Genomic DNA, 26,042 nt, shown 5'->3' on the forward strand with positions numbered 1-26,042 from the left:
CCTCTGGAATGAGCTGCCCCCAGAGATCAGGGTGATCCCTGATCTCNCCTAGGGTAATTTTTAAGAGGGGTTTTTAGAGGAGTTTTTAATTATATTTTAAATTAGACAAGTTAAATATTTCATTTTAATTAATTTTAAATTTTGTGCTGTTATTGGTGTTTTTAATTGATTGTCAGCCGCCCTGAGTCCGCAAGGAGAAGGGCGGGATATAAATTCGAATAATAAATAAATAAATAAATAAATAAAATACTGTTTTCTTAAGTATGGAACTGAGCTTTCCTGGTGGCTTTTCATCCAAAAACTATCAGGCCCACCCCTGCTTATCTTCTAAGCCCAGACAAGCGGCATGAGAATAGTACACACAACGACATTATACATTATGAATTAACCACATCAATTAAATCTCTATCCCATGTACGAAAGAGAAAAATGCAGATTCTGTTTAATTCAAAGCTATGTTCCATTCTTCCCTGCTTGCTTTCCTTCTGCTGATCGGGAATGTCACACAGAACTCAAGCAACCCGTAACCCCAATATGGGACAGTAGCGATCACAAAGTTTAACCGTGCGGTGCCAAGCTTAGGCAGGACTTCAGTTCTCATAATCCTTAGCCAGCAACATGCTGGGCGGCGTGGGGAGGCTGAGTTAACTAAACTATGTTGTGATGCGGCTCCTGTAAACCTAACAAGATGGTTTCTTCCATGAATGGACGGATGCTGGTGATAGACAGATATAGATACACCGTATATCTCTCTTTATATATATATATATAGAGAGAGAGATATCCAAGGCCCAGGATATCTCGCCAAAACACGCCTTATATTGCAGCATGGTGACCGATGGCAGACCGGGCCTTTGGAGCGTTTGGATTGTCTCAATGGCACCCGAAACGCGTTCCTTGGGGGGGGTGTTAATCTGCAAGGGGCGGGGCTTGCCCCTTCGTCTCTTAGCAACGGCCCAAAAGAGGCGGTGTTATTCACCTGGGGAAGCTGCCGCAGCTCCTCACGTTCCCGCAAGGCTCCTCCGCCTCCTCCTCGCTCATTCCCTCCTCCTGCCCCGCCGCCGCCGCCGCCACCACAACTCCTTCCACCCTCCAGCCCGGCTCACAAAGGCCGGGAGAGAGGAAGCGATAGTCTCCCGTCGCCTCAAAAACGCTACGTGGCGCATCCTGGAAGCTGGAGTCCACACGAAGACTACCGCCACAAGGCAACATTGACAAGAAGACTACGCATCCCGTGAGACCTTGCAGCATAGGGAGGCACAGAGTGGCTTCGCTTTCGATACGCTTCAATGCATTATGGTTGCTCCTGTGCACCCTGGGAGTCGTAGTTCTCCTGTTGTAATTTTCCAAGCTGTAACATTGGATTAGACATATAAATATACCCCAAAGGATGCGGGCGCGGTTCGAGGAAGAATAGTTTCGCTATTACAAGTACCACGTTAGGAATAATAATATATCAAGATGATTAAATGATCAAAACCTGCGTGGCATCACTTTTTAGCTCTAATCCCTTCTCACATCTCTTCCCCAATTGCTTAACAACGAAGGATGATCCTGTAGTTACAATTCCAGCAAAGTCAGAAGTTTTGTTTAGTGACTATGCTTGCATGGCACACTTACCCATACTTAAGTGAATTCACCCATTTTCTGGGTTCATTGAATGATGAAATAAGTTTGTTTGGGTTCGTTCAGCACACTATTAAAATGTGAATTTAACAGTTTCATTTTCTTGTGCAAATGTAGCTATGAAGGGGTATACATCATTTGCTGAATTTCTGCAAATCCATTAACTTTAGCTTCCCTATTTTTACATCCAAATGTATATAACTCATGCAGTGTGCCCTTGTGGAGGTGGTACATAGCATTAACAATGCTAAAGATACATTTCTCCCAAAAAGGCTTGCAGTTTAAAACGTATAGACTGGGAATTTTTAAAAAATCAGAGGTAAGAGATAATATCAGAAATATGACCTTAGTTACAATTCATTACTATTTTTTTAAAAGAAGGCTGATTTTTTCAGTTGGAAACAAAATCATAGATTAAGTTGAAGGAGATGATACTGAACTTAGAGAAAACCTTTGTGCTATATTGTATATTGCACAACTTGTTCAGTTATATGCTGCTTAGGCACCAGGTCAGCATCGGACACAGGCAGCCAAATATTGTGACACATATTGTGCACACGAAAGGATTTTGGTTCAGCTTATGGGTTATCTACAAGTCAGTATTTCTTTTATCCTTAGGACAGCTTTGCCTATTAACTGATTTTAAAAAATAGAAGCAAGCACACTCCAAAGTATGGGAGCCAATTTAATACATCTGGTTTCTCTGAGCTAGAGCTATCAGATCAAAACTGTCACTGTAGAAGTCAATGAGATTTTTGCAGCCCAGATCTGGTAGTCTAGCTCATTGATGGCGAACCTTTGTGGCTCAGCATGTTAAAAATTCAGAATATGCCTAACTTAATTCTGCTGACATATCAGCCCCCCCCCCCCGCCTCCAAAAAGAGAAACAATTCTTTATATATTCATTTATAGTTCAACCTACTTGTTCATACAAATGAAAAAACTGAGTTCATACAAACACTGATAGTGCGCTCATTCTGGACTCTGTGGTTGCAGATATTCTCTGCGCTTGCGCCTTGAAAATGAGCTTCACTGCAATCTGTGCAGTGGTTGGAAGATACCTGATCAGCATAGCTGTCATGTTTCTATCAAATTTTGTAAGTTGCTCTCTATTTCATGTCACCACCAATCACAATTCTGAAGAGAGATCATGTGCTGATACAAACGGGAAGAATCCATTTTAAGATTTGTGTGGTGCAGAATCTCATATTTCTTGTATTCTTGCTCATTCAAACAGGGAAAAGACTTGTTAACTTTTCATGGATGCTAGCATGTCGCCCCAAAACAAAGCATATCATAGGTTCACCATCACTGTCTTAGCTATAGAATGGTCTATAGCTCATTCTCCAAATGTCATGTTATTTTGCAACTAATAGTTCAGTAATCAGTTTCTCAGTCTTCAAGGAATATATGGGGGGTGTTAAAGTGCATGTATAAGGATATGAAAACATTTAGCCATGATTACAGGATAAATCTCACAAACCTCAGTGGGACCCAAGGGTGCCTTTCTTGATTGGTTTATTGGGATTCTCCTGCATGTATTGGTTCAAAGATGATGATTTCCAGCGAAACACGATATGAAATATTTGATAACTGCCAACTGTATATGACCGTCTGAACCTGTACATCTTTAGTCGTTAGTCCCATTGAACTTGCGTCATCCAGCCTGCACAGACTCGGCTCTAACCAATATCCCTGAGAAGCTCAACTCCTTATCGCCCGCTAAGCCACATTTCTAACACTGAGAGGACTCAGAAACGAGTCAAGAAAGTGCTGGGAGAGGATTGGCATGTTCCAAATTCGGAGCAGTTTCAGGACTACATTGCCCTTAAGTCAGTGCGAGGGTCCGCGTCTTGTAATTGGCTCCGAGAGATACTTCCGGCTTTGTGTCTCCTCCAATTCGTTACGTTTCTCCCGCCTCCGCTTCCTCCCCCCTGTCCTCCTTCTCGTCCGCCTCCTGTTCTTTCCACCCCCACCCCCACCTCTCTCTTTCTCTCTCTCTCTCTCTCTCTCTCTCTTTCACCCCACCCTCCTCCGTTCCGATCAGCACACGCCCCATGATTGGCTGAGCCTCGCCGGCGCAGGGCCGCAATTGGATCGGCGTGGCAGACCGGCGCTGAGCTGCGCTGGTGATGGAGGGAGCGCTGTTGAAATGGACCAACTATATTTCAGGTGAGTGGGAGTGTTCCAGGCAGGCCTGGCTCCCAGGTAGCGAGTAACGGGGAGCTCTAATGCGGGTTCTTCTCTCTCCCCGCCCGCCTGTATCCTCTCCCGTAGCCACGCAGCCCTAATAGAAATAGGAAGAGTATTCAGCAGCCCAGGCTCCTTCCATCTTTGTCCCCGCAGGCTTGTACTCCGTTTCTCTGTGTCTCGCTCTTCCTTATTCTTCCTGAAATGCAACTATCCTTTTGCAATGGAACCTGCCTCTTCTTCCCGGGTGAGGAGGGTCGATCCATCAACATTTGAATGGATCAAAGACTGTTTAAGCGCTGCACAGCTGGAAGAAATTAAACCGGGTTTCTCCAGCTTGGAGACGCAGTGAAAGAATAAACTTCGACCATTGCCAGGTTGCCTGTAGATGTGAAAAACTACATTTTGTGAAAAAGTGACTCTATTTTCTTGAAAGAAATAAAGGACAAACCCGCCGTTTGGGGGCAAATCTGGAAGAGGTTCATAAAGATAGACAATAATAATTCTTTGCGTTTATAACTTTGCTTTACAAAGGAAAATTCAAGAGCAAACCCACAAAATTAGAATTAATTATTGATTAATTAACAAATTGTAATTAAATATTAATTATTTAATAAATTGCTTAGTAAATAAATTTAAAGTACAGCTTTCTGAAATAAACTGTTCTTTATAGTAAAGGATGTATGGACACTGTATTGATAGCACTAATCTTCATTGCAGTGTATATGTACCTTTTTTGTTCTACTTAAAGAACAAAATATTTATGGCCAATTTCTTTATTCTTGGAATGTGTACAGTATATAAAAGCTTGCTATGGGCATCCCTTTAATGCAGGGTAGGTAAACATTTGGTCCCCAGTACAATGTAGTTGAAAGATGACAACTAGTAAGTCCCAAGTTCGTGTTTGCCCTCAGCCCCGAATGCTCACTGGGGTATTGAGCTGGGCATATACTCTGGAGCAGCTTATTGCACAGATGGAGATAAGGCCACCTTGAGCTGTTGGAGGAAACATGGGATATAAATAAATAAGGTAAAATAGGAGGGGAGAGGAATTGATCTTTTTTTTTTATTTATAACTACTGAACAATAAACTTTCTCTTGGGTAGATTATACAAAAGAATCAACACCTCATGTAATTGAGTAGAAAAATAGAATAAGGCCCCAAAGAGACTGTATAAGGAATAGAACCTAAAATATAGTAATACTGTCATTTCATGCAGGGAATTAGAATTATCTTCTATAATCTGGGTTTAAAAGCTGGGCTCAAAATCCTAGAATACTAAGGAAAAGAGAAATGTATTTGCTTGGTGCCAAAATCACAATAATCTGGAACAGACAAGATTCCTCCTGGAGGGGATTCCATACAGTAAGTAGATTGGGGGCTAACTCATAGAGATTTCCTGAATTGAACACTTTACTTTCCTGTCACTGATTCTTCCCTAGATGGAGTGGAATGGAAGCTATTTGTGGGGATAAATCTGCTGTGGGTTCTGTCTATTGGGCCAGGTCTTGGGACAAAACCCAAGTACCTTTAAACTAGAGAGAGTGAAAAGTATTATTATGGTCAATTGATGTTTGTATCTGGCGGTTTTTGAATGAGCAGCCCTCAACAGCATGATTGCTTCTAATTTAATTATAAATAGTATTTTCAAACAATAAATATGGAGAGGCAAGGAGCCTGGCATAAATTAAGAATAGTACCACAAGGACCATGTTGCCCACCCTAGTCAATTTAGTTCAGAAATTCCTGGGAAATTAATGTAAATCCAAACATATGGGGAAGTTTAGTTGGTTTCCCTTGCTCCCCATCCCCCACTGCAAATAGTTTACAAGGTCCAATTTGCCCTCTTTTTTCTTCTTCTCTGGCCTCAGGTTGGCAGCCACGATATTTTGTGTTAGAAAATGGCATCCTCTCCTATTATGACTCTCAGGACGATGTGGGCAAAGGCAGCAAAGGCAGCATCAAGATGGCTGTATGTGAAATCAAAGGTAGGCAGTTTCAGTACTGTACATGGAATAGAAAAGATGTAACATAATTTATCTTTTCCAAACTTTGCTTCATTCGGTATTGTGCATTGTCTTCCGTTTTCTGCTAAGGACTGCAGCAGCTTCACCTTCTTGCTTTCTTTATTCCAGAGCTGTTTGCTGCTCTTCCTTTAAAAGCCTGTGGTTTCTTACCTTCTTCATTAGTTGCTTTCTTATGGAATGATAGTTGTCAGCCATTCAGTCAAAACCAGATTTTTTTATTATTATTACTTGTTTTGGTGCCTTTGAATTAGCCTTGATTTATGGCCTTTGCCTTGACAAGTTCATGCAGCTTTCTTGGCAACATTTTTGGAATTGGTTTGCCCTTGCCTTCCTCCTAGGGCTGAGAGGGAATGACTGGCACAAGTCACCTTACCGGTTTTGTACCTAAGACGAGACTAGAATTCACAGTCTTCCGGTTTCTGGCATGATATCTTAAACCACTGTGTAAAACTGGCTCTCTTGAAGCCCAGATTATATAGTCAATATCTAGGGACCCCAGATATGGTCCATCAGGCTTTTCAGCCTTCAAACAGTGGACGGGTAATCTACTGGCAATCATGCAAGTTACGTTGATTCATTGCATGCTGCAGAGCCTAGATTATACAGAATTGACCTGGATCTGCTGGAATTCTAACATACCATGTAGAGATTACATGATGCCATGCCTCTAGTCTGGGCACCCCCAGTGTTCTTTTAAGTATTGAACCACAGGTAGTCCTCAACTTATAACCACGGGCTTGGAATTGTGGTTGTAAGTTGTTGTGGTCATTAAGCAAGACAGCCACAAGACTGTTTTACTGAGTGACCACAAACCCAGTTTTCCCAATTGCGATCATTAAGTGGATGGAACAAAAGAGCTTCCCTGTCTGTATGGAAGGGAACTCTTGCTGTGGGCCAGAGAAATAAAGTTTGGATCCTGAAGATCCGAGCTCCATTTCTCCAGCCCATCACAGGTCTTCTCCCCTCTTCCCCCCATGTGCAGAAGGGAACTGCTGTGCTGGGCTAGAGAAAGGAAGCTCGGATCTTTGGGAACCCAATTTCCTTTCTCTGGTCTGCCACAGGAATCCCCCCTCCCCTCTATGTGCTAGACTTTTGAGGTTTCAGAAATACCAAGATGTTAGCTTTCTGGCTAGAAAACTAGAGAACACAATGTTTCTAAACGCTGCATTTGCTAGTTTTCTAGCCAGAAACTAGAGAATACAATGTTTCTGAAGTGTAGACAGAGGCCCTATCTAGCCTTCAGAAACACTGCATTCACTGGCTGTCTGGCTGCACTTGCATCAGCTTGTCACACCTGTCAGCAGCTGCACAAAAAGGCAAAAGTAAATGGACCCAGGCATTGCAAGCATGGTGGGGTGGGGAGAAGGCCTGGGCCTTCTGGGTATGGTGGGGCATTGGTTAGGAAGGAAGCAGTGAGCAAGTAAAGACAGGGGAGTAGCAGATTTGTATGCAGTGGTTGGGCAGCTGAGATGGAGAGGGAAGATAGATTGGGAAGCCTTCAGTGGTTGTAACTTCAGGTGGGATTTATAACTCAGTGTGTTCAGTACAATCTTTAAATTCAAACGGTACATCAAGGACAATCTGTAGGAGGCTTGTGCATTTGCCAAATAAATGGGGAAAAAATGCCTTGCTCCTGTGACTGAACATTAGCTTGATCTGCAAATATCAGTAAATGAAGTAGGCAGACTTTATCTCTCGTTACCAAAAACACAAAGATTGCATTTGGAAATCTCACTGTTGGCTCCAAAAACTTAAAACGGTGTTCTAAAACCTCTTACTCCTAAAGGCGTTTTCTTTCAGTTAGGCTAATTTTTATTAGGTTGATGTTTTTCATCTGGAGTGTTCTGGTTGGGTTCTTCGCTATTATGGTCTGTGCTTCGTCCAAATCACATACCTGAGGGCATGGTATTCCTTTAGCCCTAGATCAGGGGTGTCAAACTGCCGGCCCGCGCAGGCTGGATGCGTCATGGCAAAACCGCGCCCACCCCATTGCTGACAATGGCAAAAAAGTCGCAATACATCGTAACGTGATGTTGCAAGTTTAATGCCCTAGATCAGGGGTAGGCAACCTTGGCTCTTTTATGACTCGTGGACTTCTGGCTGGCTCAGGAATTCTGGGAGTTGAAGTCCACGAGTCATAAAAGAGCCCTCAGGAATTCTGGGAGTTGAAGTCCACAAGTCATAAAAGAGCCAAGGTTGCCTACCCCTGCCCTAGATGATCTCTGAGTGGTGAAAAGATAGCTTTATTTTCCCCTCTTAATTCTTCATCTTATAGAAGGTAGGGATTTCAATCGGTGGCCATGAAATCATCTTTGACCGAATAAGAAAAAGTGTCACCCTGTCCATGGCAGAGTGTGTGGGGGGACGGTAGTGATTGTATGCTTGCTTTTATTTTCCTTTTATTTCTCTCACCCCTCCCTGTAGTGCATGCAACCGATTCCACTCGTATGGAGCTGGTCATCCCAGGTGAGCAGTACTTCTACTTGAAGGCAGGAGGTGCTGCTGAGAGACAGAAATGGCTGGTGGCTTTGGGCAGCTCCAAAGCCTGCCTCGGGGATAGCAGAAGCCAGAAAGAAAAAGGTTGGTTTTTTTGTCAATAGCTTTGTGTTAATGAATTGGTGGGCTCAAGATTACGGGGTTGTTGATAGAGCTAGTTAGTACTGAGTAAAAATACTTGGTCAACTTCAGTGAGTACTTTACTCTCATTAGCAAACATATCTGGGTTTGTTGAGTCATTTGCAACCTCTCCCCTCCATTTACACCCATGTTTGCATATAGGGATTTGGCTCTCATAATAGTTAGATTGCTGACTGGCTACAGCGGGTTAGAGTAATTGATGTCAGGATCCAAAAAGGAGAGCATAGTGTAGATACAGCACTGAATGTGCTGTTGAGTCCCCAGTGCTAGTTTTCATGATTTGGACTATTTTTAGATACAGGTAGTCCTCGGCTTACAACAGTTCATTTAGTGACCATTCAAAGTTACCACGGCACTGAAAAGTGTGACTTAAGACCGTTTTTCACACTTGCGACCTTTGCAGCATCCCCATGATCATGTGATCAAAGCTTGACAATTGACTCATATTTATGACCATTGCTGTGTCCCCAGGTCATGTGATCACCTTTTGTGACCACCTCACCAGCAAAGTCAATGGGGGAAGCCAGATTCGCTTAACAACCGGGTTACCAACTTATCCACTGCAACGATTCACTTCACAACTGTGACAAGAGAGGTCATAACAAGAGGCAAAACTCACTTAACAAATGCCTCACTTAACAGCAGAAATTTTAGGCTCAGTCGTCATAAGTCGAGGACTACTTGTATTTCAGCAATAAAATGAGAGAAAGAACAGAACTGATTCCCCTTTTGAAAAGCAAGTCTTTAGGATTTTTTTTTAAAAAATCCATTATTTGAATGATTGAACACAGACAGTCTTACAGACAACTAGCATCTCCACCATTTATTTGCCAGTCTCTGAGGATCTCCAGGAAAAAGCACTGCAGCTGGTTCATAACTTTGTTCATGCTCAACCCCCCCAAAATAAGACTCGATGAGAGTAAAAAATGAAGGGCTTAATGTGCAGAGAAAGAAGAATGAATTCCAGTACTTATTACAGCATTGTTATTGACTGGGTTCACTTGTCACAGTAAACCATCGTTTATAACAGGCATGTCAAACTGCCGGCCCGCAGGCCGGATGGATCACGCCGAAACCACGCCCACCCCATTCCCGGCAATGGGGGAAAAGTCTCAATACGTCGCGCAACATCACGTGACGTCGTGAGTTTGACATGCCTGGTTTATAAGGTTTTCTGAATCAGCAAACGTGACATAGTTCATGTGACACATCAAGGTTAATTTAGCATTATTCATGGCTAACATCTTCCCACAGACCTATATGTCAACCTCCCACTGTATGGTGTTGATGTCAGATGGCTACTTTTACAATAGCTCGTCATCCCCCACTTAACTTTTTTCCCCTTTAATTTGAGCAGTCCCAATTTCAATGGGGGAAAACCCACATAGGAACCCCACAAAGGTCTAAATCACTGAGTATAAAAGGGGGGAGTGTTAATCCCTCCAAGTAATCCCCCCTTTAGGACGTGAAAAGAGATTAGAGCAGCTTTATGTTGGTGTCAGCAAGGCTATATACTATATAGCTTATCCAACAGCTGTTTCTATGTCTAGCAGATTAGTGGCAGCCCTTGGGGGTTTCTCAGTTTGTACTCAGCCATATTACTACAGCACAAAGCATGAGTTCATATTTTGGTTAAAGCATTCTTAGCCCTAACCTACACTATTACCTAGTTTTGGATCCATAGTAAATTAATTACAGGCAAACTTGACTATTGCCTGGATTTACACCATTTACTTAGACAAAATAAGTCACAACTTAAGGCAGCTTGGGACCTCAGCTGCTTTGTTAACTTTTCCTTGTATGAGAGGAAGTCAAAGCCTGCGCTTAAAATACTTTTAATGTATATTTGGGTCATTTATAGACTGTTCTTATGATCCTTCATCTTTTACTCAGTAGATTGTTAATGTTTCCAATGTTTTGTAATAGGTATTTCATTTTAATAGACCATTCTGAAATTCTACTTCCCTAAATAAATATTGGAAACGTGAGTGCACGTATGCACATAAGTTATGTGTACATTTCCCAGAATAAATACCACTAAGATGGTGGCTAAGATTAAGCCTCTCTTTGGCAGATTGGGTGATAAATGTTTTCTTCCATCCCACCCACACAGATACAGTTGTGCACCAACTGCAGTTAACATACTTTTTCCTCTATTACTTCACAGAAAGTCACTAAATCAGCTTTCCTTTGCTTCATCATCTCCTAGTTTCTTCTTCATATTGCTGTGTTAAAGAATTATCAAAGCCTGGCATACTTCAATAAAGGTTATGTGCTATCTGTGGTGCCAGCCAGAGTCTCTACCTCAACGCTGATTTTCAGTGTTTTAAAATCTTTATTTTTTTTCAAGTGCTAAATCTCCCATGTCTCATGGCACAGAGCGACAATGTTCTTAGAAAACAAAAATAAGTCACAAAAGTGTTTGAGATGTCCTTTCAAAATTGTGCATACGTTCACGAGGCCCAGAAGGTAACTCAGCCGAGCTTAATGCAATGTGCAAGCTCTTTTTTAGAAAAATTCTTCAGAGCATGAACACATCTAACCACAGTTCTTTAAAGTAGCTCTTTGTTCCTGCATCACATTAGATGCTTTTGGATTTCAGAGATAAATTGGTGCCGCTTCATTGAAACAGAGGAAGTTGATTTGATTTTACTAATCTTTTTATATATTTATTTTTACTCTGCACTGGAAAAGGGTACATGAAACGAACACACACTGACAGTCTATATCACATTGCCTATTACATCGTTTGCATTTTATTTTCAGTTTTGGTGCTATCCACAGATTAATACTCAAAAGATATTTGCATTTTGAAAGCACCGAAGGCATCTTAGAGGTTATTTTGATATGACCGAGGGAGCAAGCTTTTCACTGGCAAAATCAGAACTAATTCTGATTCTGCTTAAATCTTCTGTACTCTGTGGCACTGTGTGAATGTTCTTTCAGTGTCTTGTGTAAATTTTGCTTATCTATCCCAGATCTGGACATAAGCAACGAGTCCCTCGGAAGAAAACTGTCAGAACTGCGTCTATATTGTGACGTGCTGACACAGCAAGTGCTAGCTGTGCAGGATGCAACACAACCTCAAGAGAATGGATCTCCTTTGGACATACAGGTAGGGTGGGAGAGAATCTAGAGCAGGGGTGTCAGCATTGCGGTTGCCCTTGGTGGGCCGGGTGGGTGTGGCCAAAGTGGGTGCAGCCTACTGGGTGGGCGTGGATGGAGTGGGTGTGGCCTACTGGGTGGGCGTAGCCAGTTCTACATCATTCGCGTCAAGGGTGCCTGTGGGGGCGTGGGCAGGAATGGGACAGATCTGAGGGTCTCTGGCAGAAGGGAGTGGGACCGGGGCAAGTGCCAAGATGGCCACCACAAAATTGTACATTGGCTCCCGACTGGCCTGGGCCAGGGCCAAGGCAGCGGGGGCCGTTCCCTCACTGTTTCTAGGATGGCTTCACGGGCCACATGAAACCACTTTGCAGGCCGCATCCGACCCCCGGGCCTTGTGTTTGACATGTCTGATCTAGAGCAATTACAAGTTTCTGTGTTTGCATGTTTCAGCCAGGTCTGTTAAGAAATCTGTGAAATATTAGTTCTCTGACAACATTAGCAAGTTTATTTGTGATCACTGTAGGACCGAGATGGAAAGCTGAGAGCTCTCCAGGCCTCCTGGTCTTCTAGTAACTTCAGCCAACAGGCCCAATGGCATTTTGTAGTCCAGAGGTCTCAGGAGCCAGTGACACAGTCAGTCATTGCTGTAGTGCCTTGGAATTAAGGGTGAAGAGTCCACACAACAATCCAAATATCCAAGGGCCACTAAGAATTCTAGATCTGTTTTATGGCTATGTAAAGTAGATATTCCTATGTTTTGGACATGGTCTGACATAAAGGAAGCCCGGCTGATCCAGGACATATTTTCCTCTTGCTTGGAAGATCCAAATGCTGCCACTATTCGTATTTACAACGAACCCACCACAGTTTCTTTGCAAGCACCATTTAAACAATGACATCTATTGGTTTCATTGAGGCTTAACGACCATATATCCCACTTTGTCTCCTTTAATGCATTAATGCATCTGGCACAGATCGGGCCCACCTGTTAAAAGTTGGACATGGCATTAGAAGCCAGTTACAAATTCAGCAAAAGAAAAATCTGTCAATTGACAGGTAAATCTGCGATGTATCATCAACAGTGCAGCTATTTAATCTTTTAGACATGGGTGACTTATCAATTGATCTAAGTGCTAAAATAAAGTTCTCAGGGTTTTTTGAACAATTTATTCTCTCTCAATCTTTCCATCATTGCTCCAGAAATAATTAGCAATCTTTAAAAAAAAATTCAATCAAAGGCTTAATGCCAAAAGTATGTTTTCGAACAGAAACACTGGACTATTATTCCATTCTTACTGGCAATATTGGAAAAATACCATGCCCCAGTGGCCTGAATCTAATGTCTTTATCTCTTGTATGTGCAACTGCCTTGGCTCTCCAGCCTGGATGGTTTGTTGTTTAGCCCAGTACCTGCTCTAATTGCATATGCAGGGGATATAATTCTGAAGCATTTGAAAGTGTTAAATTTAGTTTTACTTCCAGTGTAAATAACTTAAAATTAGAACTTAATCAGAATTTAAAAAAAAATAGAATTCATGCTGCTTCTGTGTACCACATTTGTAAAGCAACAGCCTTAGGGAGTTTTCCCGCTTTATCTAATACATTGATGCTCCTATTTTCTCCATGGAACAAATTTTTGGAATGGGAATAGAGGTGAGCTTGTCTCAGTATTGCTCCACCACTGCTAAAATTTCAGGTGATGACGTAGTATATAGGAAATGGCTCTTTTTTTTTTTACCAATGTTTTAAAAGGTGGGCTTGAGATCTTAAGGATTGCAGACTCCAATGGAGAATCAAGTACTTTGCTGTAGTTTTGCATTCTTATTTACGGTAACTGCATTACAAGCAAAGATCTGGGGAGAGGAGAGTGACTTCAGGAAAGCGTGCTTGATATTGATATTTGAAATTGATATTGATATTTATCTGAAATGGTATAGGGTTTCCTGCCTGAGCAGGGGGTTGGACTAGAAGACCTCCAAGGTCCCTTCCAATTATTATTGTTGTTGCTGTTGTTGTTAATGTTATTATTGTTATTATATTTCCTGTGTTTTAATAGAATTATAAACCTTGTAAAGCCAGTGTTGATTTGCTGAAGTGACACAGTCCTTTCATGTAGCTGAATGAAGAATTAATGTTCCTATCTAGAGTTGCTTGTTGGGAAGCCCAACCCATTTGGGCAGGAAAGGGGCACGTAGAGAGCAACTGAGCATTCGAATTGGGCCTTTTAGCTCTCAAGCCCCTCCCCCCCCCATTGGGTGGTGGGACTCTGAGGATTAGGGTGGAAAGGCCATCATGCAGTTGTGCTGCTTCACTTGTCTGTGCTCTCAATTCCCACCAGAAGATGAATGAAGCTTCATCTTTATTGCGGGCAACCTGCAGTCAGTTCATCTCTACCCTAGAAGAATGCATGAAATTTGCAAATACTCGCTTGGCCCCTGAGCTGTATCATCCTTCAACAGTCCCTGAGTCTTCTGATTTTGTGGGCACTAAACTTCCACATTCCCACCGGGTAAGGCTACTTATTACTTCTTCCTATTCATATGCATTAGTTCTACCCTAATAAGAGGCTCAGTTGGGTTGCTTCTGAAAAGCTGTGTTTATGCCACATTGCCAGGAAAGAAATTGTCATACCATGGTGCTGTTTTTCATTCTCATAGATTTAATCAAGAATAGGCAACTTGATTCCTTTTTTTTAATTACTGCCCTCATGCTAGCTGGGATTTAGGAGTTTTAGTCCCAAACATCTAGGAACCACGAAACTGGTAGTCCTGACTTAATTTCTTGTGGGAAATAATAACCAAATAACCATTCCGGAGGCATTTATCTTAATGTGCAATGAATGACATCTCAGAATGAAATAAATTCCTGATGCTGATCATTTTATATAGTTCATCAGAATTCGTGTACATGCTGAAAAAGCTCATAATGCCCAAAGCATTTGTCTTTTTGTTTTACGTGTGAAATTGTGTAATTGTCTGTTCATAGGCATATCATGTGTTTCTGTAAGTTAAAAAGCCATTCTAATTTAGAAATTCTATATATTTGTATGTCTGTGATTTATACATTATATTAAAAAAAAAGACAAGAGTAATCACTAGATCTCAGAATATGGAGAATTCATTTGACCAATATATTCCCTTCAGTTATCCTGAGCATTGGCTATTTTAGCAAAGGCTAATGGGAGTTGTAGTGTAAAATATCTACAAGTTTTTTGTGTTGTGGAAGGCTCTCTTAAGAGAGGTTGGACCAACCCATTTTAAGTATAAAAGAAACTGCAAGTATTTTGACCTCTTAATTGCATTCATTATGTCTATACTACATTAATGAAAACTGTAACAATATATACCAGGGGTAGGCAACTTTGGCTCTTTTATGACTGGTGGACTTCAACTCCCAGAATTCCTGAGCCGGCATGGCTCAGCTTGGAAACTTCTCCCTTTCCCCTCAGCATGGCTGGCTCAGGAATTCTGGGAGTTGAAGTGCACCAGTCATAAAAGAGTCAAGGTTGCCTACCCCTGATATATACAGACCTGCTCTAGTATGCATCCTTTCTTTTCAAATAATTGTATTAAGAATTGTACATGAAAAGAATAAAAGTCAATGGTGTATGATGCAATAAGTATAAAAATCACAAACAAATATACAAGAAAAAGAAAAGTGGGGGAGGGAGCGGGTAAAAGGAAAAGAAAAGAAAAAGGGAATGAAAAATAAAAAAGAACTTCCCCTTCATCCCAGCAGGTAAAAACAGTTTTAATAGCTTATCACCATTTGTTCCATTCTGTGCAAAAGCTTGGCTGAGAGATATTCAAAAATTCGCACTAACGATGTCTCCTCCACTTTCTTTACCCTCTGCCTCTATTGTCCGGCCTTCAAGGTCTCCTGATCATAAAAAAACCCCAAAATAAAATCAATCTCCATTCTCCCGCGAGAAAGAATCTTCTAAATAATTCAAAGCTATAATTCCAAATCCTTCTGGCCTCTTAATCCGTCATTAACTTTCCAAAATCCATATACTAAGCACCCTTTTGCTGCACGGTCCCCTCCTCCCCCCCGCAAATTATAAATTTTTAAAACTTTTAAAAATCAAATTCGCACNAAGACATGGTTGTTCCAGCTTGCGGGACTGGCCTAAGGGATTTTAAAGGGGTTTTAATTACTTTTAATCAGATTGAATTTAAATATCTCTTTTTAATTAATTTTAAAGGTGTATTGTATTTTTGTATTTTATCTGATTGTTAGCCGCCCTGAGTCCGCAAGGAGAAGGGCGGGATATAAATGTAATTAAATAAATAAATTAAATAAATAAATAAATATGTAGGGGATATAATTTTGAATCGTTTGAAAGTGTTAAATTTAGTTTTACTTCCAGTGTAAATAACTTAAAATTAGAACTTAATCAGAATTAAAAAAAATAGAATTCATGCTGCTTCTGTGTACCACATTTGTAAAGCAACAGCCTTAGGGAGTTTTCCCGCTTTATCTAAAATGCATTGATGCTCCTATTTTCTCCATGGAACAAATTTTTGGAATGGGAATAGAGGTGAGCTTGTCTCAGTATTGCTCCACCACTGCTAAAATTTCAGGTGATGACGTAGTATATAGGAAACATTTACCAATGTTTTAAAAGGTGGGCTTGAGATCTTAAGGATTGCAGACTCCAATGGAGAATCAAGTACTTTGCTGTAGTTTTGCATTCTTATTTAACTGCATTACAAGCAAAGATCTGGGGAGAGGAGAGTGACTTCAGGAAAGTGTGCTTGATATTGATATTTGAAATTGATATTGATATTTATCTGAAATGGTATAGGGTTTCCTGCCTGAGCAGGGGGTTGGACTAGAAGACCTCCAAGGTCCCTTCCAATTATTATTGTTGTTGTTGTTGCTGTTGTTGTTAATGTTATTATTATTATTATATTTCCTGTGTTCTAATAGAATTATAAACCTTGTAAAGCCAGTGTTGATTTGCTGAAGTGACACAGTCCTTTCATGTAGCTGAATGAAGAATTAATGTTCCTATCTAGAGTTGCTTGTTGGGAAGCCCAACCCATTTGGGCAGGAAAGGGGCACGTAGAGAGCAACTGAGCATTCGAATTGGGCCTTTTAGCTCTCAAGCCCCTCCCCCCCCATTGGGTGGTGGGACTCTGAGGATTAGGGTGGAAAGGCCATCATGCAGTTGTGCTGCTTCACTTGTCTGTGCTCTCAATTCCCACCAGAAGATGAATGAAGCTTCATCTTTATTGCGGGCAACCTGCAGTCAGTTCATCTCTACCCTAGAAGAATGCATGAAATTTGCAAATACTCGCTTGGCCCCTGAGCTGTATCATCCTTCAACAGTTCCTGAGCCTTCTGATTTTGTGGGCACTAAACTTCCACATTCCCACCGGGTAAGGCTACTTATTACTTCTTCCTATTCATATTCATTAGTTCTACCCTAATAGGAAGCTCAGTTGGGTTGCTTCTGAAAAGCTGTGTTTATGCCACATTGCCAGGAAAGAAATTGTCACACCATGGTGCTGTTTTTCATTCTTACAGATTTAATCAAGAATAGGCAACTTGATTCCACATAAATCCTTTTTTTTTTAATTACTGCCCTCATGCTAGCTGGGATTTAGGAGTTTTAGTCCCAAACATCTAGAAACCACCAAACTGGTAGTCCTGACTTAATTTCTTGTGGGAAATAACCAAATAACCATTCCGGAGGCATTTATCTTAATGTGCAATGAATGACATCTCAGAATGAAATAAATTCCTGATGCTGATCATTTTATATAGTTCATCAGAATTCGTGTACATGCTGAAAAAGCTCATAATGCCCAAAGCATTTGTCTTTTTGTTTTACGTGTGAAATTGTGTAATTGTCTGTTCATAGGCATATCGTGTGTTTCTGTAAGTTAAAAAGCCATTCTAATTTAGAAATTCTATATATTTGTATGTCTGTGATTTATACATTATATTAAAAAAAAGACAAGAGTAATCACTAGATCTCAGAATATGGAGAATTCATTTGACCAATATATTCCCTTCAGTTATTCTGAGCATTGGCTATTTTAGCAAAGGCTAATGGGAGTTGTAGTGTAAAATATCTACAAGTTTTTTGTGTTGTGGAAGGCTCTCTTAAGAGAGGTTGGACCAACCCATTTTAAGTATAAAAGAAACTGCAAGTATTTTGACCTTTTAATTGCATTCATTATGTCTATACTACATTAATGAAAACTGTAACAATATATACCAGGGGTAGGCAACCTTGGCTCTTTTATGACTCATGGACTTCAACTCCCAGAATTCCTGAGCCGGCATGGCTCAGCTTGGAAACTTCTCCCTTTCCCCTCAGCATGGCTGGCTCAGGAATTCTGGGAGTTGAAGTCCACCAGTCATAAAAGAGCCAAGGTTGCCTACCCCTGGTATATACAGACCTGCTCTAGTATGCATCCTTTCTTTTCAAATAATTTTATTAAGAATTATACATGAAAAGAATAAAAGTCAATGGTGTATGATGCAATAAGTATAAAAATCACAAACAAATATACAAGAAAAAGAAAAGTGGGGGAGGGAGCGGGTAAAAGGAAAAGAAAAGAAAAAGGGAATGAAAAATAAAAAAGAACTTCCCCTTCATCCCAGCAGGTAAAAAGAGTTTTAATAGCTTATCACCATTTGTTCCATTCTGTGCAAAAGCTTGGCTGAGAGATATTCAAAAATTCGCACTAACGATGTCTCCTCCACTTTCTTTACCCTCTGCCTCTATTGTCCAGCCTTCAAGGTCTCCTGATCATAAAAAAAAACCAAAATAAAATCAATCTCCATTCTCCCGCGAGAAAGAATCTTCTAAATAATTCAAAGCTATAATTCCAAATCCTTCTGGCCTCTTAATCCGTCATTAACTTTCCAAAATCCATATACTAAGCACCCTTTTGCTGCACGGTCCCCTCCTCCCCCCCGCAAATTATAAATTTTTAAAACTTTTAAAAATCAAATTCGCACNNNNCCAAAATAAAATCAATCTCCATTCTCCCGCGAGAAAGAATCTTCTAAATAATTCAAAGCTATAATTCCAAATCCTTCTGGCCTCTTAATCCGTCATTAACTTTCCAAAATCCATATACTAAGCACCCTTTTGCTGCACGGTCCCCTCCTCCCCCCCGCAAATTATAAATTTTTAAAACTTTTAAAAATCAAATTCGCACCATCTTTTAAGAAGACGAAAACTCATCCGATGAATTCAGTAAAACCTTGCTACTCCTCCAAAGGGTTTTAATCTCTCTAATATGCAAAGAATTAAAGAAAAAAAACCCAAATTCCAAAAAAAGTGATTAAGATATAAGGCTCGGTCAAGCTTAGTGTCTATAAAGGCTGCTTTGCAGGTTTTATCTTGAGGTAAATCCTGACTATCAGCCACTACATTTGTAAGCTGACTGTGGTAACGACAGTTTCCATGGTCTACTCATGAGGGGCGCCTATCCAGGGTCCTATGGATGATCTCAACAATCTCCTTTGTTTTGGAGAGATTATGCTGACTCGGATCCAGTATCCAGTGGTGATTTCCCTCACAAAGCTGTCTTGCTAGCCGGCAAAAGCTAGCTAAACATCAGCTCGCCATGGTGCTGACAGGAAATCTCTACATTCCTTAGAATGTAGAGTTGGAACAAAGTTACCATTATATAGCATGGCTTTCATTTTTAATTCTAAGATCTGCCATTTTCATACCTTGATCATATTGAGTTAGTTGTTTTTTTATTACCTAGGAACTGGATTATATCTGTCAAGAGGTCTGTGACAATTCGCCACGGCCAATTTGCTCTGGCCAACTCACCACGGGACAACGTGCTGCGGGACAAGAGTTACACTAATATCAAAGAAATGGTGGAATAGAATCATTAAAGAAAGGATGCCAAAGGAGGGGACAAAACGAAACGTGAATGACAAAAATTAAAATATTTTTTAAAATTTATTTTAAATAATTAAATTGGATCGTTAAGTGGTCCCCCGGCAAGTTGGCTGTAGTGATTTGGCTGCGGCGAGTTGTCCCGTTCGTCTGTTTAAGCTGAATCCTATTCTGCTACGAACTGCAGTTATCTGTAGGCAGTTGTGAAAGGTGATAGGAAGTGAAGAAGTAATTTAGACTTGCTTTATGACGAGAAATAGACTGCTATCTGTTTGTTTTTGGCATGGAACCTCCAGATCTTAGTTTGCTACTCTTGCTGATTTGGCTTGCACCAGTGGCTGGAGATGGGGCTCCCTGGTGGTCAACAGCTTGGGAAAGTACATCTGCTAAGTCAGGGGTCCTCAACCTTGGCAACTTTAAGACTTGTGGACTTCAACTCCCAGAATTCCTCAGCCAGCTTTGCTGGGTGAGTTGCCAAGGTTGGAGGCCCCTGAGCTAAGTAGTTGACATATGGTTTAAAAGCTGTCGTCTGTGAGATTAAGCTCTTAAAACATCTAATAAACTAAAGAGAGACCATTTTTCCAGAGACTATGCAGCTGGAGAAAAAAAAGTCAAACTTAGATTAATAATTTTAAAAATCTGAATGTGTAGTTGGTCACTTACAGTGACTATTCCCCCCCCCCACACACACCACAAAAAAACCCATTTGTGTTTGTGAAGTTGTAACTATCCATACATGTGCCAGTCAGAATAGCAGGGTATTACTTTGTGTTTATATCCTTACCATTGTATGTTTTTTTTCTCTCCATCCTTCAGGTTAGACGTTCTATGAGCCACACAGGCATCGTTTCCTCAGACAGGTAAGCAGCCAGAATATCTCCAAGGTTTATTTTAGGATTGGTTAACTTTCCCAGAGAGTGTTTGGGGCCAGGGGGCTGGGGTTGGGGTTTTTTTTTCCCCTAGTATTTTGGAAATAATCCCATGGAGTTAAGCATATTCTCTCTTTTCCATTGCTCTCCACTGTCCCATGCAAAAATAAATAAGGAAATTAAAATATTGAATGTGGGGTATCTCATGGCAGTTATACTTTATTAGGGGTAACTGGCAGCAGATATATCTTAGTAGAGATAACAAAGGATTTTCCACTAAGATTTAGACCTGCCAGACTTCTTCTTTGTCAAGTTCTCCCTCTTCCTGATTACCTCCTTTTCTTAAATGAAATTCTGCTTGCAAAAGAACTCAGAAAGAAGCTGACTAATAAAGAGGGTGGATGCTGTTTAAAAACTTTCAGTTTAAGAGAGTGGATTGCATTTCACTTGACAAAACACAAGGCTCATAATTGTCTGCCTTTGCAATTTGCCACAGCTAGTCAGTCCTCACTTACCAACCGTTCATTTAGCGACCATTCAAAGTTGCAGTGGTGCTGAACGAGCGGTACTTAACAACTGGTCCTCCAAGTTCCAGCATGGCACACTTCCACGGGTCACGTTATCACAACCTGGCCACCTGACAAACCACTGCACACTTACAAAAGTTGCAGTGTCCCATGGCAATCCCATCGCCATTTGTGACTTTCCCTGCCAGGTTTCCACAAGCCAAGTCAATGGGGAAGCCAGCAAGGAAGGTTGCAAGATGCTTGGTTAAGTCTCTCTCACCTGCAGCAGCCACCATCAGATTTGAAATCTCTCATGTGTGTTGCTGCAACCACTCACGCACCCTCCCTCCCTCACCCAGCAGCAGCCATTCCCAGACCAAAAGTCGCTTATCCATGCCCCATACCTGCCAGTCAGCTTGCTTGTGAACCAGCTGGCACTTGCAACTTCCTTCCAGCTTCCTCACTGATTTTAGTTGTTGGAACCCAGCAGGAGATTGCAAGGAGGCCCTTGCTTCACAACCTGCAATGCTCGCTTAACAACGGCAACAGCGACTACTGGGATCGCTGTTGCTAAGCAATGTGTGGTCGTGTGACATCACACTCTACGAATGCATTGCTTAATGATTGAGATTCTGATCCCAATTAACATAATTAAGCAAGGACTACCTCTAATTTGAAATGTTAACCATCCCTGTCTCTGATTTAATCAACAGGAGACATTATATTTCTAATTCTTCTCATTTGGTTGGGTTTTGCAAAAAGAGAGCAGATCTGTGTGTATTTATTTACTTGTTCTTTTATTCAGAAGAGTGAATTCTGCAACGCATAGCAGAGATTTATATCAATATAAATTGGATGATTTCTTTTTTTTTTTAAAAAAAGCAAATTTAATTACTTTAAATTTTAATTATCTTAAGCTTTTCTGGGAAACAAATTAAAGCATGGTCCTTGCAGGAAATTTGTGTCTTTCCTTATACTGACAAACTTTTTCCTTCAAAAGGTTAGAGGATCGTCTTGACTGGGTACTAACACCACGGAAGACTTAGTCAAAGGGGAAATAGCAGAGATCTTGGGGCACAGTGTCCATGTCATAGTAGACTTTTATTATTTTAATGGAAATGAAAGCTAAGTGTAATTGGCTGAAATACATAAGCTTAAAATAAGAGGATTTTAATGAATTCAGAGCAATTATTCTTGTGACAGGAGAAGCAAATGGAAAAAAAAAGAGCTCAAAGTACGTGGATTAGTGTTCCTAAAAAAAGAGAGTTAAAAAGCACAAGTGCAGATGATTCCAATTTGCAAAAAAACACCCAAAAAACAAAACATGGAGCGCAGCAAAAGAAATCAGCGTGATTGCATAAAACATTTAGCGGAAGGTCTGAAAATACTGTAAAGCAGGGACTATTCTAGGACGGATGGGATGAGTAAAAAAAAGACAAAGAAGCCTTGGAGAAGTAGCCTGGAAATAGAAAGTGCTCAGGAAAGCTGAAACTCAAAAGGAGCTGCCAAGAATAATCGAAAGGACTTCTTTAGAGACCTTGAAAAGAATAAAAGAAAAGAATCAATATTCCAATTATGCGGTGAAGACGGCAAAAATGTAACAGATAGCCAAGCAAAGAAAGAGCAGTATGAATCTCCTTCAGAACCCAAGCTTTAGCACTCCCTATAATCTAGCTTGGTGTTTTTTTCCAATTTGGTAATTTTAGGATGCACTTCTGAAGTCCCAGAATTCTCTACTCGGCATGCTAGCTGGGAAATTCTGGGAGTAGAATGCCACACATCTCAAAGTTGCCAAAAACACTGATGTAATTCAAGAAAGCAGGCAGCGCCCTTGAGTGCTGCCTAAGCTCAGTAATGGTCTGGATGAGAGAACAAGATGAACCCAGATCCAATGGCAGGGCTTCTGGACTTGGGAACTGAAGGAAAGTTTCAGTTGAAAAAGCAGGTCTATAGTCCAACAGTGGTCCTTGATCCCCTGCTGTTATTTACCCTCCAGGTAATGTCTGCGTTAAGAGCTCCTTTCAACTCTATGGCTAGTGTCCCAACCGCGACCTTTCCTGAACCAGTCTGACTCAGCAACAATTATCCACACCTTTCTTAATTAGGGTAGAACTAATGATGTTATACGAAATGCGCCTCGACAAAAAAACTCTTCACGGCCTTCAACGTTACTTATACTTTACATCACTAGTCCGACGATTTGTCACGTTCTATTTTCCTTAGTGTACTGCGGATTTACCTTTCTAGACGTGTCCAACAGTCAACAAATGATTCGTGATGAATTTTCTCAGACCGTGACTCCATTAAAGACCTAAATGGCTTGGTCTTGCACATAGGGGGAACTTGTGAATTTGGCTAGTTACTTAGATCAGTAAGAGAGGCTCTTCTCAAGAGCCTTGTGGCTTATGGAAGAAGATCTGCGTAGTGCTGTCCCTAAAAAAATGCGTTTGTTTGGCCCTCCGTTCATCCAGCCTTCAGAAAAAGGGCAAGACCCCCATCTCTTCTCACCAAGCTTTTCACTTTTAATGGAGCTGATTCTGGTAACGTTTATTGTACGTCTGATATAAGGGCATTGTTTTGATTTTTCTCATTTGCATTTCTCAAATGCGAGCAGCCTTGAATGACACGTCTGTCTCTCCGGCTAGTGCCCCAACTGTGACCCAGGATAGAAGTTGATTAAATAAATAAAATATGAGCACGATCATCAAACATTTTAAAGGACATCACACAGAAGAAGACTTGAGACCTCTGTCACCTCAGGCAGCAGGAAGCGGAAGAAGAGATTTGAAGTATGCATATTCTTAATGAATGTCAGGAAAGGCGTCTTGATAGTAAAGCAGTGGACCCAATAACCCAGAGAGATGGTATTCAGGAGACATATTCAAGTGGGGACTAAAAGGCCACCTTTACCCCTGTTTTAATTTAGATTCTTGCACTAAGATGGGGGTTGGACTCACTGATCAGATCTCATTGCTGTTTACAGGACTTGGCCTAACATAGCCTGCTTTCCGTGCAGTGTAGCTGTTTGCATGAATCATCAGTTTTTGTTAGCCTTGCAACATAGCACAACCAAGAATATTAACTCCATCTTACTATAAGGTTAGATCAGGGGTCTTCAAACTTGGCCCTTTTATGACTTGTGGACTTCAACTCCCAGAATTCCTCAGCCAGGCATGCCTGGCTGAGGAATTCTGGGAGTTGAAGTCCACAAGTCATAAAAGGGCCAAGTTTGAAGACCCCTGGGTTAGATTAACAGAATGTTGCCAAGACTGAAAGTATTTCTCCTTTCGGTTGACCCTCCGGAAAACTAGGGAGGGTCCCTTCTGAAATGATTCCCGTGCCCCTTTTCCTTCTGTGGGCTGAGACATCTCTTACCTGCCAGTTGTTCCTGTCTATGGCTGTCCTGCCTGTCTGTCTCCCACGCTCATTCCCACACACCATTACAGTGGTTGTAGCATGCTGAGTGCAGGGTTTGCTAGCAACGTCTGCCTGTCTTCCTTTGCAGAGTGCTGGAGCCAGCTCGGATCCCGCCGGTGCCTCCCAAGGGCACTGAGACTGTACTGCGCAACTTGGAGGAGATGGTGGTGTTCTGCTCACAGCAGTGGGGACAGCAGGGCTCCCAGTCTGGGAGTCCCCCTAGCACCATAACTGAAGAAGCAGTCAGTAGGAGCCACCACCAGATAACTGCATGAGATTGACCAGGGAAGGGAAAGACGGTGAGTTGGTAGGTACGTAAACTTGTCCCCTGCCTTCTATGAAATAATTGGAGTGTGTCATTTTCTAGGCTACCAGAATGTGGATTGTGGTGTCTAGAAGAATTCTTACAGCCTGGCTCCTTAGCTAACTGGAGGCTAAAACATATAAGGAATGGTTGCTGAAATTGGGTATGTCTAGTTTAACGAAGAGAAGGACGAGGGGGGACATGATAGCAGTGTTCCAATATCTCAGGGGCTGCCACAAAGAAGAGGGAGTCAAGCTGTTCTCCAAAGCACCTGAAGGCAGGACAAGAAGCAACGGATGGAAACTGATCAAGGAGAGAAGCAACCTAGAACTAAGGAGAAACTTCCTAACAGTTAGAACAATTAACCAGTGGAACAACCTGCCTCCAGAAGCGGTGAATGCTCCAACACTGGAAGTTTTTAAGAAGAGACTGGACAGCCATTTATCTGAAATGGTATAGGGTTTCCTGTTTGAGCAGGGGGTTGGACTAGATGACCTCCAAGGTCCCGTCCAACTTTTATTATTATTATTATTATTATTATTATTATTATTATTATTATTATTATTATTATTATTATTATTATTATTATTATTATTATTATTATTATTATTATTATTAATACTGCATGGAAGTCTGGCCACCCAAGCCTGGAGCATGGAAGCCTTGAATTGGGCTTGCCTGAGATCTAATCCAGCATGAGGCAGGGGTTGGGGCAAGAGAGATTGGTCATCTGCCTTTCAGCCAGATGCCCAGTTTTGATGCGACACTAGATTCCTGCTGCATTAGCAGGAATTGCAAAGCAGGCAGTGTCAGTTCAAGGTTTGCCACAAATCCCTAAAATTATGATACATTCAGGACACAGAATCTGGAGAACAAAGTAGAAATACTTCAACTTTTGCACCGGTGGAGGGAAAGTGTTACATTACCACTGGGCATTGCAGCAAGTTGTGGGGAAAAGGAATGGCCAGCACGATGGTGGGCCATGCCAAAAGGCATGGAATATCATGTGGCCGATAGGATGCCTACCTTTGCACTGGAGATCCTGACTGTTGCTCCATTTGCAACTAGGATTTTACTCTCGGTTTATGAATCCTGACTTACTTGGAAGAATAAGCTATGATCCCCCTCGTCCAGATGATAGGCTAAACAAACTCTTGTTGTGTTTGCTTAATAGAAGTATTAAACAAGAAATAGTAAAAGAGGTGGTTCACCTAGATCAGAATTCTCTAGAATCTTGACATGCTGTTCAGGGAGTACTTTCTGCCTCCAGGTTTACATTGTAAAATCTCCCAGTAGAGGCAACAAGCCTTGCTCTGCTTGAGACATTTCCATCTGGTTTAATTCCTCTTTTGCTTAGCTTTGAGTAGTCTTAACTATGAAACTGCTGTTGCAGGTGCTTGACCTGCAGGGACCAGCCTGTCCTCTGTCTCATCCCTTTTTCTTGTTTTTCCTCAGATAAACCATTGTTGGTTCAGGAC

General features: G+C 41.3%; 1 protein-coding gene across 1 annotated transcript; it reads left to right on the forward strand.

Annotated features, from left to right (window-relative positions):
* The first annotated feature begins 3,740 nt into the window (after positions 1–3,740).
* LOC107303098 (pleckstrin homology domain-containing family A member 3-like) lies at positions 3,741–26,042 on the forward strand. The gene is made up of 8 exons (XM_015832295.1): positions 3,741–3,798; positions 5,689–5,805; positions 8,269–8,424; positions 11,460–11,596; positions 16,803–16,973; positions 20,285–20,328; positions 24,349–24,571; positions 26,020–26,042. The coding sequence occupies exons 1-7, from the start codon at positions 3,759–3,761 to the stop codon at positions 24,533–24,535; spliced, it is 852 nt and encodes a 283-aa protein (XP_015687781.1). The 5' UTR covers positions 3,741–3,758; the 3' UTR covers positions 24,536–24,571; positions 26,020–26,042.

The sequence above is a fragment of the Protobothrops mucrosquamatus genome, unplaced genomic scaffold (assembly GCF_001527695.2).
Source record: "Protobothrops mucrosquamatus isolate PMUCROS unplaced genomic scaffold, P.Mucros_1.0 scaffold_24, whole genome shotgun sequence".
NCBI classification, from domain to species: domain Eukaryota; kingdom Metazoa; phylum Chordata; class Lepidosauria; order Squamata; family Viperidae; genus Protobothrops; species Protobothrops mucrosquamatus.